The sequence below is a fragment of the Rhinolophus ferrumequinum genome, chromosome 8, assembly GCF_004115265.2.
Source record: "Rhinolophus ferrumequinum isolate MPI-CBG mRhiFer1 chromosome 8, mRhiFer1_v1.p, whole genome shotgun sequence".
Classification (NCBI taxonomy): Eukaryota; Metazoa; Chordata; class Mammalia; order Chiroptera; family Rhinolophidae; genus Rhinolophus; species Rhinolophus ferrumequinum.
In genome coordinates this window covers 7,623,914-7,640,627 of record NC_046291.1, presented here as the reverse complement: position 1 = coordinate 7,640,627, position 16,714 = coordinate 7,623,914, and the positions used below count along the sequence as shown (strand labels likewise).

The 16,714-nt window shown below is 41.5% G+C and overlaps 1 protein-coding gene across 6 annotated transcripts in view; it reads left to right on the top strand.

Annotated features, from left to right (window-relative positions):
• Positions 1 to 16,714, top strand: part of SP100 (SP100 nuclear antigen) — a 107,317-nt gene that overhangs the window by 52,811 nt on the left and 37,792 nt on the right. For 3 of the 6 annotated variants that reach the window (XM_033111888.1, XM_033111890.1, XM_033111887.1), the window contains exons 2-11: positions 2,241 to 2,403; positions 2,588 to 2,756; positions 5,595 to 5,678; positions 7,000 to 7,053; positions 9,674 to 9,823; positions 10,348 to 10,431; positions 12,917 to 13,069; positions 13,730 to 13,804; positions 15,369 to 15,494; positions 16,351 to 16,404. In XM_033111888.1, coding sequence (XP_032967779.1) covers positions 2,241 to 2,403; positions 2,588 to 2,756; positions 5,595 to 5,678; positions 7,000 to 7,053; positions 9,674 to 9,823; positions 10,348 to 10,431; positions 12,917 to 13,069; positions 13,730 to 13,804; positions 15,369 to 15,494; positions 16,351 to 16,404 — 1,112 coding nt within the window. Of the gene's footprint in view, positions 1 to 2,240; positions 2,404 to 2,587; positions 2,757 to 5,594; positions 5,679 to 6,999; positions 7,054 to 9,673; positions 9,824 to 10,347; positions 10,432 to 12,916; positions 13,070 to 13,729; positions 13,805 to 15,368; positions 15,495 to 16,350; positions 16,405 to 16,714 lie in introns of those variants that run through there. The other 3 variants (XM_033111889.1, XM_033111891.1, XM_033111892.1) reach the window with 3 other exon arrangements.

Below are 16,714 nucleotides of genomic sequence, written 5' to 3'. Positions count from 1 at the left end.
TATAAAAATAGCTGCTAAGTCTCATCAAATTCCCTTTGAAAACCATTTAGTGATATATTTATACACTTTTTTTCCTGCTTTTGTTTGTTAATGTGATAAATTACATAAAGAGATTTCCTAATGTTGAACCACCTCTACTCTTTCTTATTTCATTATTTTTCTTTTTGTCCCCTTTTCCTTAAAATAGCCTCTAACCACAAATCTCATTTTATCTTTGACCCAACACAATATTTTTTTGTTTTGTTTTTAAAGTCTCTGGGTGATTTGTTTTCTTTAACATGCAACCTGTTTAGCTTCTACTGATTATAACTTACTGAAACTGTTTTGCGGCCAAGTTTATATCCCGTATTGATCTACATTTCAAGGACATTGAAAAAAATGCTATGTTCGTTCTTTTAGGTCGTCAGATTAAATAATAAATAATTCTTGCTCATTTTTCCAGAGCCTGTATATTTTTTTTTGTGAAGGGTCAAAAACAAGAGGTGAATTGTTTTTCAAACTCCATAAAACATTTGTACCATTATTTGTTTCTTGAATTTTGCTTTGATATGGAAATGAATACACTTATTTTTGGTTTTGTTTATTTGAATACCTTAACTTGCCTACTATTGATTTTTGAAAATTTTGTCACTTCATCTGTCTTGTATCTCCTCTTGGATTCCACTTTTGATCCCGTGCCTACCAATGTCATCATGTTTTAATTTTCATTTAGTGTTTTAAATAATATATTTTTCATACTGCTTTTTGTCTATCTTAATGTTTAGAACGCCTATTGTTTTCCTTATTCTTTCCTCTCTGAAAATGCAAGCTATGTTTTCTTTTCATTTTATTTTTTATTGTTTCATAAAGTTTCATAGTCTCATTTCATTCAACCAGTGATTACTTCCAATTTTCCACAATTTTTAATCTATATTTCTGCATTTTTAGTACTGAATTTGAAATCATATTGTTCAATTTTTTTGGTTATTTAAAGAAATCATTTAACCCAAATGTTCTTTACCACTCAGCTCAACACTGTAAAAAGTCAGTTTCAGAAAACATGTGCATAACTTCTATATTGAAAACTATAAACAGTTATAGGCACAATTAAGGAAAACCAAAGAAATGGACAGCTATACAATGTTAACAGACTGGAGCTCAATATTGTTAAGATGTCATTTCTCACCAAATTTATCTATAGGTTTAATGCAAAAGGCTACAAAAATCCAAAAGGCTTTTTTGTAGAAAGTCACAGATTGATTTTAAAAGATACGTGGAAAACCACAAGACTTAGAAAAGTCAAGACACTCTTTTCCTAACTGACTTCAAGACTTTCTATAATAGATAGTATTCAAGCCGATATGCTATTGGCATAAAGATAGACAAACAGATCATTGGTACAGAATAGAAAATCCAGAAATATACTAATGCTTATACTATAAATGGTTTTTTGAATATTTTTTTTAACTTTTTAAAATTTATTTTTAAGTGTGTTTTTCCAGGACCCATCAGCTCCAAGTCAAGTAGTTATTTCAATCTAGTTGTGGAGAGTGCATCTCACACTGGCCCATGTGGGGATCAAACCAGCAACCCTGGTGTTATGAACATCGTGCTCTAACCAACTGAGCTAACCGGCCGCCTCGGTTTTTTGAATATTTCCATTACCTTTGAGTAGGCAAAGATTTCCTAGTACACTAAAGTTATTAACTGAAAAACAAATAGACTTAGCTTCATCAAAATTAAAAAATTTTATCAAAAGAAAGGTTAAGAAAATGAAAGGCAAACCACAGACTGGGAGAAAATGTTTCTAACCATAAATCAAACAAAACACTTCTTTCCATAATATATAACAAACTCCTACACATCAATAAGTAGTAGAAGACAACTCAATCATCTAGTTGTTAATTTAGACGCATGTTCAAGGTTTGATTCTACTTTTAGTTCATGGTTTTTTATAGCTCTGTGATTGACTTATTTACTCCATCTCAATTTTGTACAAATTAAAAATTTTTAATGAAAATAAATTCCAGATATGTAAAGATATTTTTACAATGGTTTTGATTGGGCCATCTTTCCTAACTTCCACAATTTCTTCCATTAAATCTTTGTTTATTGCTTCAATTCCATTTATTCCACTTTCTACTCAGGAACCACTTATATTGTACGTGTTGATTCTTCACAGCCTATCCTATAGAATCTTATAGCCTCCACAAAGATCTCAGAATCTTGATGACCATTTTCCACATATCTTTCCTCCCTAGGATATCCATAGAAGATCAGAATATAGACGACAGGCTAGTCTATGAGACTGTATTCAATCACTTCAAAAGATATAAGATGGAGATTTCACATGCAATAAAAAAGCCATTTCCTTTCCTTGAGATTCTTCGTGACCGTGAACTCATCACCAATAAAATGTATGAAGTAAGTGAGGTTTATTATGTCACAATCACTTAATAGCCATACAAATATATAGAACTTCTAGAACTTTACATGAGAAGATACCTATGTAGGGAATTGTAATACATTAACAATAAAATAACTTTCTAGGGCTCTTGTGTAACTTGGAAGTCTGCATTTACAATTTCTCCATTCAATATTTTTTAAGGATTGTCAAGAATCTTGTAGAAACCTGGTCCCTGTACACAGAGTGATATACAATGTTCTCTGTGAACTGGAGAAGACATTTGACCTGGCAGTTCTGGAAGCACTGTTCTGCGACGTCAACATGCAGGAATACCCTGACTTAAGTCACATTTATAAAAGCTTCGAAAAGGGTAATTGGGTTTATTATCTACCACTGGGTGAACTGGGCCAATTTTTTTTTGACAAGTACATATTGAGCTCCTACCATGTACCTCACATGGGGATATGCAGTGGGGATACAGCAGTTAAGAAAACACGCATATCCTGAGCCCTCTCGAAGCTTATGATACGATGGCTATTGGCGCAACACCCACCCAGAGTTCTGCTTAACTAGGCATTTAGACTCACAGGTCAACCAGACCCACAGTGGCATCGCATTTACTTAGAAGGACAAATGACAGGACACGCAGCATCCCAGTAAGGCAGCATCAGTTGCTCCTCCTCTGTGGGTCCCCTTGCAGCAATCCACACAGCAGTCCACCAAGTTGACTCTCACCGTCCTTGAGTGACAGCTTAGCTGTGGGTGCAGGACCCACCCTGGCTTAGCAGCACCATGCCCATGGGAGTCAAAGTCTCATGTAACAACTCTGTAGTCATAAGTTCCAGGAGCCCCACGAGGGACAGCCATGTTACAAGCGTCACCCCACTGAAGGAAGACCAAAAGTGGCTGAGAGTTCACACACAGTCCCTCCCAGGCTACACGCAAGTTACCTACCTACAGTCACAGGTCACTTTTCACCCTAAAGCCAGTGTTGGCCTAGAAACACCACGGAGAGGCCACCTTTATCAAGTGCCCAAAGTAATGAGAAAAAAAGTTAACCCCAGGTCAAATTTGCCCTTAAAGAAGGTGAAGTGGTTGCATTAGGCCTTTCCCCACAAGAGGTGAAACAAACATTAATCAAATAATCACAAAACCTATTGCTCTGCCAGGAGCTATTTTTGATATTATATAAAACTAAAGGTGTGATGCTCTACTTTTTCCTGAAAAAGCATAATTTGTACTTTTTAATGGTACCCAGTTAAGACAATACTCTACTATATCTATATCTAACCTATATTTATGTCTAATAGATAGATGGATAGATAAATAGATAGGTGATAGATAGATAGACAGATAGATAGATATATTTACTTGCCTAAGTAAACTTTTTATTCCAATGGAATCTCAGTAGAATTCTCCAAATAAGGGTTAGAGACATCACAAGAAAAATGGTCACATGTACTGAAGAGGGTGGATGCTATGTGATCAGACCTAGAGTGTGAAAGGGATAAGTATATCTTCAAAACAAGGACAAATTTGATATGGCCCAATCAGAGAGTAAGAAGCAGACTGTAGGAGCTGATTCAAGAGAAATACACTTGAAGATGATTTTAGACAGTCTACTATATAAAGCTAAGCAATTTAAAGTTCACTGCTAGGCAATAAAGAGATAATAACAGGTTTACAAACAAGGAAAAAATTTTAAAGCAGGTATAAAACGGGTGGCTTATTGATTTGTGTCCATAGTAACCCTTTCGAATTAAAAACAAAATCATTTCTACAGCGAGTCATTCAGTCAGAAAAAGAATAAAGGAACTCAAATACTTAGTCACAACTATCAAGTGAATATTATATTTGTAACCAGGAGGTCCCAAAGCATATGTAAGAAGGGAAAGGCAATTACCTCTACTGCCTGCATTTAAGGGCTCTGATCCTCTCCATGTATTGTGGGGACCCTCCTACCTGAACCCCAGCACACGAATCACAATTAAGTTTCTGGGGCTCTCTGTGCTGGGGTGAAAGACACCTACACCCTCTGCCACCAACCTGCCCCTGATGAAAGTCGCAGCTGCTGCCTCCGGAACCCTGTTGTCCATGGGAGCTGCGCGGCAACAGCACAAACTCAAGCAGCTGAGGACTGTGGTCTGGGGCATGACACTCTCTCCTGCTGCCTGGACCCCACCTTCGTCATGTGTGCAGATCCCTCTGACCCCCCGAGGAACACCTGCACACAGTTCCACTTCACCTATCCTGGGCAGCAGTCCCTTTATTCTTCTCGTAACTTCCCCCTGATTTTGCTGGGATTTGTAGCCATGTCAAAGCATCCGTGATTCCCAGACTCCTGTCCGTCTACCAACCGATCGATCGGCATTGTCCCAGGAGAAGTTCCCACCATCAGCCCTGGGGCGGTGCCAGCCCAACTCTTGCCATGGTATCTCCTCCTCCTTGGACTCCCCACAGACACCCAGTCCCAGCTTTCTTTCTTTCCTTTCTCCTTACATTTGCTGGGTTAGCTACATGCAGGCGCCCTGGGCTGGTGCCTGCCATCTCTGGCAGCCTCCTGGGTCCCTGGTCCAGGCGTCTCTGGACGTCCCCCAACACCACAATGTGCTCTCCTGCTTTCAGCTTCAGAGAGTGTCCTTCTTTTGTTCCTGGGATCAGGGCCTCCAGGAGGTCTGTCTAGTTCCTCTGCTTTGTCCTCTGATGTCCCTTTGGGAAGCGCTCACCCTCTGTGACCCAACTAAGTCCAACCCTCCTCGTGTCCAGCCCCATCTGTAAAGCTGTTGGGCTTCTTCTTTTATACACGCAGACTCTGTAGGATTCTAGTCCTTCTACCAAGGAAGCCCCTCTGTTTCTTCCTTACAGTTTGAACAGGTCAGGAAACACATTTCACTTGCAGTATTTATTTTGATATGTGCTTTTTCAGACATCTGAATTTTTTTTACATGAGTAACTGGCTCACGGTGTTTCCACGACTCCTTCATCCTGACGCTTGAGTCACTCCCCTCTGTGTGGGGGACATAAAGGCTGCCTTGTTGGGGGTTCTCCTTTCTGTCCCAGGAATGAAGGGGGATCTTTACTCTGGGGATTGGGACTCACTGAGCTGTGAGTGACCTGAGGGCTGGAAATTCCTAAATCTGTAGATTTGAGATGCTGTCCCTTGTCTCTGATGGAGATTTCTAATTGTCTTCTCTCTCCCTGTCTTCAGCGATCCAAGATAAAATTTATCCCCAAGAAAGTGATGAAGAACCCTGTGAGGACAGGACTAATATCCCACTCAGCATTGAACCAGGTGATTGCGACGAGATAAAAGCCAATTCTCGTCTGATAAGAGGAAAGGAGAAAGGGAGGTGGGGTCCTGTCCTGAGTGGAGATGGGGGGTCAGGGAAGAAACACTGAGGCGCATGGAGAAGGCAGGGAGGGGTGTTTGTATGAGCCTGTGACCAGAGGCCGATCCTGCAGGAGTGGCTGTGACAAGCCACTGTTGACCCAATGACCAATTCAACAAAACAGAAACCCAGGGTGTCAGTCAGGAAACCAGACTTAAAGAGAATGATGACCTGGAAGTAATTGTGATTTACAAGGGCCCTTAGGAGAAGATCAGCATGAAACTGTGACGGGCTAAGAACTATGGGCCCAAGGTCAACTCAAAGAGGAGACCCTTGATGATCATGGAAGAAGGAACTGATTTAAATGTGGGGGATGATGTGCAAGAGCAGGAATGTTTAAGGAGACAGGCAGTCGTCTAGAGATAGATGACAGGAAGCTGTAGAGATGTGGGAAGAGGATGTGGGTACTTTGTGAAAAGGAAGAAAGGGAAATGAAAGACAAGGAAAAGGGGTAAAAAAAAGCACAATAAAAACAACAGTGTTATTAAGTGCTCACTTATTGAACATTCACTCTGGCAGTTGTGATTTTAGTGCTCACAGCTGCCATTAGAGGTTAGTATTACTTATGAGCCCATTTTGCAGATAAGGAAACTGAAATCAGAGAGACCAGGTGTGTGGGTCAAATGAGCAGGGACGGACCCAGGCATTCTGAACCCAGAGCCTGTGTTCTTAACCCTGGACACACCCAGGTAATCTCATGGAAAAGACAGAAACATGAGACCAGAAGAGGGAAACATATGCAGAGAGAGAGAGATACAGAAAGAATACCAGGAGCCGGAGGAAGTGGAGGAGCATCAGACACTGAAGCTCAGGGAAAGGCCAGCAAGAGAGAGTGAACAGGTGCAGAGGGCGGGTGTGGTGTGAGGGTGGGGAGCGAGGCACCAGGACTTTGTGGAAAGTAAGGTAAGGCCACTTACCTTATCAGCGGCAGCTCTGGGGGCAAAGGCAGGTTTGCTATGGCCGTGGGCGACAAGAAATGCCATCGCCAGTTATCTGGTAGCTTTTGGAGGACACACAGTGAGATGGCCTGGCTGATGTCCTCTCAGCCAGGGGTGCAGGTGATGGCGAGAGTCGTGTGGGTTCTTCCAGGTCCAGATGAGCTCTATATTGATACCAGGAGGGGGTTTTTAAGTTCTACTTTATAAAAATTAAAAAGGGATTAGGGGAGAATGGCACAGCACATACTTCAATTTCTGAAAAAAACTTCTAATTTCTGTCCCCTAGGAACTGTTGAAAACTCCCTCTCCTGGATGTACCCAAACAGCTGGCGTGGCAATGGTCTGTTCCTGCTGACTGTTCTTTGATCCTTTGCTGTTCTTGTCCAATTCTAAAGGTGTAGTGGTGGGAGGGCTGCTTCTTTTTAGTTCTAATTGCCCAGAATTGTCAGTCTTTGCATACTCAATTTCTCCAAGTATTTAGGTCTTCATTCTCTTGGTTGCCTGGGAGGTCCGCTCTGTCCATAGTCCTTAAACACACTTGCAGCCAATTCCTCATGGCTCTGGGCCAGGACGTTTTTGTCCATACTTCTGCCTCTGTCCTGCTGGAATCCAGCCACGGCCTCTGTGCTTTGAGGTCACATCCAGCAGTGGGTGGGCAGCGCTGTAGTGAGAGAGGTGAGGGAGGGGAGGGGAGTGTGTTCCTCCTGGGCCAGGGTCCCTCCCCTATTGGGTCCCTCACAGAGGACCTTGCACACCGTGTGCCTCCCGAGCAAACCCTCTCCATCAACCCTGGGGCAGCAGGCCAGGAGCTGCCTGCCAAACACCAGACAGGGCTCTGAAAAAGCACCGGTACTTTAACAACTAATAACCACTACTTATACCCTTGACTTTCCCTTAATCTAGAACCCTCAATAATGTTATTAAATTAATTAAAATATTATAAGTATCAGATATTAATTATAAAGTGTTAATTTTCTGATCAGTCACAGGAAATATTTCATTTAATCTTCTCAAACACCTCAAAATGATGGTATATCATCTACATTATTCTGAGGACAAAGAATCAGCTCAGAGAGTTGGATATTTGTGTAAATTTACACACTGAGACTAGGGACTGGACTGTGCTGTGAGGCGATGTCAGAACAGGAGGATTGGTGACTAACCGCCTGGCTTCAGATTTGCCCTGTGACCTTGGGGACGTGACTGCCCCTCTTTGACCCCCAGTTTTATCATCTATAAAATGGATGTGATAATAGTACCCACCTCAGAGGGTGATGGATTTTAAACAAGTTGTGTCACATCAAGCATTCACTCTCATCCTGGTACTTCCTCAGTGTTCCCTGCATTTGTTAATTTTCCTGTATTTAATGATCATTATTATGTGATTCTGGTGCCACAGTCTAAGCCATTAACCACTACAGTAAACTGGGGATTTTCTCTGCTCACGTATGTCCTTTGTGGATTCAATTATCCCCCCGGCCATGGAGCAGTGAGAAAAGCAATAACAACCCCAATCCCAGGAAGATAAAGTGAGGGCCCCGGGTCCCCATCCTTAGAGCACACTGTAATGAACTTCATGTCTTTATTCCATGACTCTCGTTTGGAAATGAGGGACATGGAAGAGTCTCAGGGAACTTCGGGCCCCGTGGAAAGTCCCCACTATGTAGCTTCCAGTGGGATGTGTTGTTTAAGAAAGAATGTTCTAAATTAGTAATACATTTTATAAAAGAAATAACTTTCAGAGTGATTTTTGAAAGCATAGTTATGCTTTTGAAATCACAGTGATTAAAAAAGTTAACATTTAAAAATATCTTTTAAAATGCACGAATCCATGTTAACTATTTACCTACTAGTGCAACTGGTGGGAAGAGGAAGGGGAAAGTGGAAGGAAATGTGACTAGTGATGAACAGAGGAGAAGGATCGCGGGTGTGTGTGGAGGGCATGGGGGGACGTTGTAGTGATATCATAATTCAGTAAATGGCCTGGGGGCTGCCCCGCCTGGAAATGAAATCCCAGAGCATCTCAGTGAAGGGAGCAATGAATAGAAAGAGAAATGTCAACCTACAACCCAAATGAATGCACAAAAACCACCAAAAACTGTGTCCAAGAGTCTGACCCAGCAGGGACAGCTGACTGACATGCACAGGGAAGAAAGGGCTGTGTCCATGCCCACCACCCCAAGAGGAGGCTACGAGAAACTGAATGTGGCACAAAACATGCACCAGGGCCCACATTCTATATTAAAATTGGGGGAATTAATTTTTAAATCATACTTTCCATAAATTGCTATGCTTAGAAAAATGTCACTAAATAAAAAAATCCAAATGCACTGAAAAAACATTTATCCGTTCATACACTATTGCAGTTGGTGGGAATGAGTGGGATGGGTTGTTGGAATCATAGTGAGCAGAGGGGGTTGCCATGGGGAAGGGCGTGTGCTGGTCCTGGGTGGTTTGCGCCGGGATTCATTCCTTATCATTTCCTGCTCTGCTTTGCCTTCTCTCTCTGACCACTGGCCCCTGCAGACTTGCTTGCCAGCTCTCTTGCTTGCTGGCTTCCTGCTGGGTTCCAAACATGGGAGACACTGCTAGCAAGACATTAGGAGCAAGGGAGAAGCTGGGCATTTCCCCGCCACTGTCTCAGCCTGCAATTCTGGCAGCAGCTGCATCTCACATGACACCACCTCCCACCAAACGTGACAGCCATTGTCCAGCTTCTACCTACCTGGTGACCTCAGCACAGAGCTCACCCTGTGTCCCTCCCAAAGCTTCCTGTTGACAATTCTTCAAGTTGCCACCTTCTTCCATTTGGGTTTCTCAGAGCTTCTATCAACTATGTAACCAATCCTCTGGATTAAATTCCCTCTGCTTTAAAAGCTTAGAGCGATTTGTATTTTCCTGTTGGACCCTGATTGATGCAGGAATCACATAAAATATCTATAAATCAAAACGTGGTTTAGGTACAACCCCACATGAAAACGGACTCTCAGAGCACCTCTGTGAAACAGAGCAGATGAACGCAAGGATAAAACACACAACCAGTGACAACAATGATGCACTAGAAAGACAACAAGCAAGTGAACAACGTGCCCAAGAGTCTGAGCCAGCAGGTAAGGCTGAGTGACTGGGTTTGCATGAGTCTGGGGACCAAGGGGTACTTGCTGGTGGTAGACAAAAAGGTACTGCATGAATTAAGTAGACACCTATTAACAAAGAAGGGGAAATCACATAGACACACAGCTTGCAGGAATGGAGCCTGATATATTGATAGGAGAGACCTGCAGAGAGAAAGAAAGAAAGAGAAAGGAGAGGGAGAGAGACAGAGACAGAGACAGAGAGAGATGGAAGGAGGAAGGAAGGAAGGAAAGTAGAAAGGAAGGAAGAATTAAGAAATGAAGGATGAATAGCCACAGAGCCTCATGGGGAAGAGAGACAGAAACAAAATTCCATAGAAGTCGGGGAGATTGAATGTGGAATCAATAAAGCACACTTTCATGGGTGAAGGTGACAATATATGCAGACGGGCTACAAGTAGGAGCACGAGAGGAAAAGAGAAGCTGGGTGAGGTGAAACAAAATGGTAACAGGGCAGAGCGAGGCTCTGTTGAATCTCACCTGTTGTCTTTCATTTTCAGACTCCTGCGAACAAGTGTCCATCGAAGTGAATAATGAGGGTGGAAGATCAGAGACACCCAGCCCATTGCCCTGTGATGAAGAAAGTAATTATTACCTGTCTTGCCAATTTTCTAACTATATCTTTGTTTATCTATGAGAGCAAAAGCTTTCCTTTGTTCTCTCATACTAACCCTCTCCCCCACCCACCTTAACACCACCCAAAACACATAACCTTGTGGACAGTCTCTGACTGCTTTCAACAGGTATGAGATGGAATGGAGTGAAAGAGAGCTCATCTTTTCATGGAGAGGGTGTCCCTGGGGAGAGAATGCAAAGAGAAAGACCGTAGAATAGATGGTTTGGGGAACACCAAATAAAGTATAAGAGTGAGATAGATTTCAGATAAATTGACATGGAATTTGAACAGTGCCATATCGTGCTGTTGGTGAAAAGAAATAAGTTGCCACTGGGTTTTAGAAGTTAAAAACATGGAAGTCATCCTGCATGATGCTGCTGGTCAGCTTTGGAAGTAAGGAAGTGAAGGACCTTCAGAAATGAAGGGGCAGGTGGAGGGACTTGACATGGTGAACAAAGGCACAGGGGAAGAAGAGCTTTGGGGATGATTTCAATGCTTGAGATGAGGGAAATTTATGGAAAGACAAAACTAATACAGAAAGGCATACACAGGTCACACTGATAATTAAGAAACAGGGATAAAAAAATAAAAAGAAAAAAAAAGAAACGGATAGAATGGAAGTAGGAAACTTAACAGAGATAGGATAAACTGAAAACTTTGGTAGGAGACAACAGGGCCAGGTCTAGAGTGAGGCATGGGAGACCCTCGGGCACAAATAAGGAGGCTCTCCCTCTTGGCACCTTCTTGTGTCCTAGGGACCTCCTTTGCCTCACCCTAGACCTGCTGGGGCCTGAGGGAAAGCGATAAAAAAAAGGCGGAGGAAAAGAGTATGAATAGAGAAACACACAGAGGAAAATGAATACAAGAATGGGGGAGGCACAAAGAGAACTATGTAGATAATGAACAAAGGACAATGAAGAATTCGTAGAGAGCAGACAAATCAAGACACTGTCTCATTTGAAGAGACAGTCTCAGTAAAGAAGACACAAGGGGCTGTTCATAAAACATTGAGAAGGATAAGGTATTCACGATGATCAAAATGGCCCCAGAACCCTCTCAGATAAAAATAGGCCTATTACCAGCCTCTCATTCTCTCCATAATTTCAGTTACCATCTATAATCTAGTGATTTCTAAACAGACATCTCCAGCCCAGATCTGTCATATAGGTTCATTACTTCAAGTGTCTGATGATCTTTATTGGAAGATCTGATGGACGTCTGTATTTGGAGGCTATATCACTTATCTACTGCTGAGTAACAAACAGTCCCAAAACTTAGCAAATGGAAACAATCATGATATTAGGAACCCCTCTCTCAGTCCCAACATTAAAATATCTCTAACCTGTCCATTTTTCTCCATCCTAAGCGTACTCACTCTAATCCAGATCCCTATCGCTTCTCACTTCAATAGACGAACGGTCTCCTTCCTCTTATCTTACTCCCCTCAGATCCATTCTCTGCACTTCAGCTCAATGAATCTTTCAAAAGTTCAAAGCAGGTCATATGGCTTTCCTGTTTAAAACCCAATATCTTTTTGTGGCCTCAGCATTTGGTCAATACTGCATGGCGTGGAGTATTGAAAGATGCCTACCACAGAGTGCATATTTCCTCATTCCTTTCCTCTCACTCCCTCATGCCATATTCCCACCAACCAAACTCCTTTGAGTTACTTGAATTTACCAAGCTCTCTTAACTAAATCTCTGAGATTACATAGTTTTTGGAAAACAGTTTGATGTAATCTTCCAATGTTTTATTTTTAATGGATAATTTCTGTAATGGAATACTATACAGCAGTGAAAATAAATACACAAAATGAACACAGATGCCTGTCACACACATAATGTTGAGAAAATCAGTCAAATTCCCACAACCAAATGACAGAGAGGCAGAGGGAGAGAGAGGAAGGGAGGAAGAGAAAGAAAGGGAGGAAAACATGATTCTATTTAAACAAATTCATATAAATTTCTGAACTAGATAAATTAATTATCTGTGATGTTAAACATCAAAGTGGTGGTTCACTTGAGCAAGATCAGTGGGGACACTTAGGGGGAGGCATCACTAATAGGCTTTCTGGGGTGTTAGTAATCATCTATTACTTGTCAAAGTAATAGTTACTCAGATATGTCTCCTCTGTGATAATTCCAAATTTATAAGTTACCAATTTTATGTATGTTTCACTCCAACTATAATTTTTATTTTTGAAAAAGCAAAAAAAATTAATCATCAAAGAATGAGAAGTGTGGTAAAAGTAAAGTAAAAACAAAAATGAAAACAATAAACCCAAAGTTAAGAGTGGCACAACGGAAGGGACAGAGTTGAGCAGCAGGAAAGGAAGGGGTGAGGGTAAGCTTTCCTCCTGTAGTGGAAAGAGAAGAAGGGCTTGTTCTTGGCAGTGAGGGGTGCTCAATCCTTTTGGGGGAGACAAATAAAATTCTTCACTTATTACAATTTGGTCCAGGAGCGGAGCTACCCAACCATGGAATCCAACTGAATTCCTGTTCTGTACTACTGGTGGATATAAAGAAGGAAAAGCCATTTTTTAATTCAAAAGTTGAAAGGCAATCGCAAGCAAGGACTGAGTGTCACCAGGTGCCTGAAATAATAGGTAAGGCTGATGGAAAGAACATGCAGTGTGAATCCCAGGCAAGGGTTTGGGACATGTCATCATGGTCCACCGAGGAAATCCAGGTGACCTTGGACGGAGGCAGAAGGGGAAGCAAACCACTGCCTTATGCAGGGAGTTTAGCAGAAGAGGGTTCCCAGAAATTGGAAATTGACCAAACGACAGAAATGGCAGATGTAAGTATTGATGTCTGAGAGACTCAAGAGAGGAAAGTATGGGGGTAGGAATTAAAGAGAAGGGGAAAACATTGGAGAGCCAATAGACTCATGAGAGGAGATGGAGAAAGAGACATATAAAGACAGAGAGAGCTATAAGGAGAAACCATCCCCAGACAGACAGGCATACTTAGGGGAAATGAGCCAAGCTAAGAGGAAAGTGAAGTAAAATGAGAATAGAAGAGAGAGGTAAAATAAGTGTGGGAGTAGGAAGAAGTGCGGGATGGGCAAAGCTGCCCCCCGGGCATGAATTTCCTCACCTTTTGCATAAGACCTGGCGCCACCTCGGGTCACACGCATTCAGGCACAGACCTCGGTGACCTAGTTAACAGCTTCTAGGTCTTCCTGATACTCGTTATGGGGTTTCCTCTCTGTGGGCTCCATGGCGCCACCCTGAGCAACTAAAGGGTTTTGCTCCTCTGTGCAGTGATCAGCAGTGACGAATCCTCAGAATCCAGTGATGAAGACGAGACCCTGAGAACCTTGGAACGAAGGAGGCCTGGTAAGGAGGTGGGAGAGAGAGGCTTGGGCTGCAGGAACCTGAGTTAAGAGCTGCTGTTTACTGAGGCATCTTGTTTTGAGCCCCTTCTGTGCCATGAATCCAGTTTATTCTGGAATCCTACATTCTGTGCATTTATTTTACTGGATCTTTTTGGAAAACACAGGATAAGAAATCATTATATACTATATATAGTTTATTCTTGAAGGTGAGGCCTACTAATCGATGGGTCCTATTAGTCAACATATTAGGAAAAGTCATTGTGGTTTTTGCAATTATTATTAACCTTTTAAACTGCAATGACTTTTGCACCAACCTAATATGTACCCTATATTGATTGTATAGTAGCAATAGCTAGCAATGTAATGAGTTTGTTGCAAAACTTACTAGTGTCTCTGCCTATGAAGTGTTGGATTTCTACAGTGATTTCTATAAAGAAGAGGAAGCTACATGTTCCCCTATTGGAAGGTTATATTGTCATTTAATCACAAACTTTAAATAGTGTCAAAAGACAATTCATCCATCTATCTATTTTTCTGTCAGTAGAAATGGCTAAGTTATTCTGAAACCCAAAGTGTTATTTTTGACAGAGTCCTTCAGGAACTCATGACATACATAGTGATTTTTCAAGGGACCTTTACAAACAATACCTTACTTTTTCCTTTACAACAACCCTGGGGGGCAAGCAGGATGGACATGTTACCCTTGTTTCTAGATGAGAAAACACAATCACATAAATGTTTCAAGGTCTCTACAAAGTCTCATGGAGACAGAGGGAAAGACAAGACTAGCGTCCTGGATTCTGTATTATTTCCTTTGTAAAATTAGAGCTCGAAAAAGTCATCAAACTGTTGTTTTCTCAATCCTATGTGCTGCGTGAGTTGCCGTAAGATCTGTCGCTCTTTAGTGCACAAATTGGTGATGTTTTCCCTTTCTACTTTCTCAGAGGACATTAGAAACAAACCTATTTATGGAAACACTAGCAAAAGACTTATGAACAAATACAATTTTTACCTGATCTTGATATTACAAAGGACCAATACTTTAAATAATACATTCATTCTAATTGCTCCACTAGATCTCTGAAAGTAAAATGTAAATTTGCTTCAGTTTTTAGAGAGTGTGCATTCTGACTTGTGCCTTACTGTAGGCAAACTACTCTAAATGTAGTTCCAAAATAGGTCTGTGGAACAGACACAAGAGAATATTTCTCAGCCTTGCAAACAGTTCAAGGGGCACCCAGGGTGAAGGAGGCTCCCCATCTTCAACACAAGATTTCCAAGGCCTCCCGGCATGAGAAACAGCAGACGCGGGAAGTGTGAAATGATAGAACGGGTAAGAGGCAGAAGAGAGACAAGTGTAGGAAGGTCAGGTTCAAATAGAGCAGAGGTGTCCCTGCCAGTGAATTGTGTCTCCTCTGGGGACAAGAAATGGAGCATCACTAACCTGCAAGGCTGGTGATTGAGAAGGGCAGACCAGGGCGGCCTGGGTGCAGGCCATGCTTTGCATGGGGATTCAGGATTCTTCCATGTTTTATTTGGGAATTTCCTGCTGAATCGGTTCCTAGGTCACACACTGAGACACCTAGAGCATCCTATTCCTTGTGCAGAGGTCAATGACCGTGATCCGTTAGGATCAAGTGAGAGCCGAGACACCCATGAAGTCACCCTCTCAGGACCCCAGACTGACCCAGGTAAGAATATTAAGATTACGTTCCTGGATGACAAATATCCCATGTCTAAATTTAGGGCTCGGTTTTCCTGGTGAATCTTATCCTTACATTCTCCATATACCTTGATTCTATTAGTTCCAGGATATCATTTTTTGCAATAACATCTCTACCCCTACTGGGAAATGGAAAAAGATAAGAAGGCATTATAAACTGTTGTTTAACTGAAGGAGCCCAATTGATTGATATATTGAAAATGGAGCAAAAATATTCTAATAAAATGACTTCTTACTATGTACTATCATATCTATTAACACTAAAGAATTGAAATAATGTACTTATTTTCAAGCAATATACTTTATATCCTATAGAGCATAGTAAGCACCGTATTTCTTTGTTTGATTGTAATTTTGTCATTAGTCGCCATCTTAGAAAGTCTTCAAAGAATAATTTGTGCTGCTATTTAATTGTTGATGGAGAAATGGGCTCAGAACAACTGCTCTCAATCCCAAGTGATAGTTAAACCATTGGCTTACATTGTGATTTTTCATAGGGCTTTTGTAAATAAAGGTTCGTTTTGCTTTCACAGAAACCTTAACAGGCAGATAGGTAACGAGGTCATCCCAGCTTGATAGATGAGGAAACTGAGGATAGTAAGTTTAGAGGTCATTTACAAATTCACACAGACGCTAAAAGGGAGAGCCAATAGGAACCCAGCATCATGGTCCTGGGCACCAGAACTGGATTCATTTGAAGGAAAGAGAGAGAAATGATCATCTCAACATCCATATTATCACAAATCCTCTCTGCCATGTGAGTTGTCAGAGAATTCGTAAGACTTTTGTGTGTCACTAGCTGTTTCTTCCCTTTTATTTTACAGAGCACATGGATTTCACAAAATCACCTACACACAGTGAAGGACGTTGGAAAAGGGGTAAGAGTAAATAAGAACTCTTCATAGTTATAAGTGAGCAGTGTTTTCTACAAAATATTTATTCTAACTCTTTTTATGTCTTTCAAAGTAAAATATGAATTTGTTTTCATTTTAGCCGGTGTGGATTTTAACTTGTGTATTAGTTACTTAGGCTAATGGATGTAACATATAAACGCAAAGAAGTCAAAGACTCAAACACAATAGAATTTTAAATATTTTTCAAGTAAACATTCCTAGGATATTAGATGACAGAAGGGTGTGGCTCTATTTCACAAAGTCAATCTGGGAAGCAGCCAAGTGGGAGATCTGC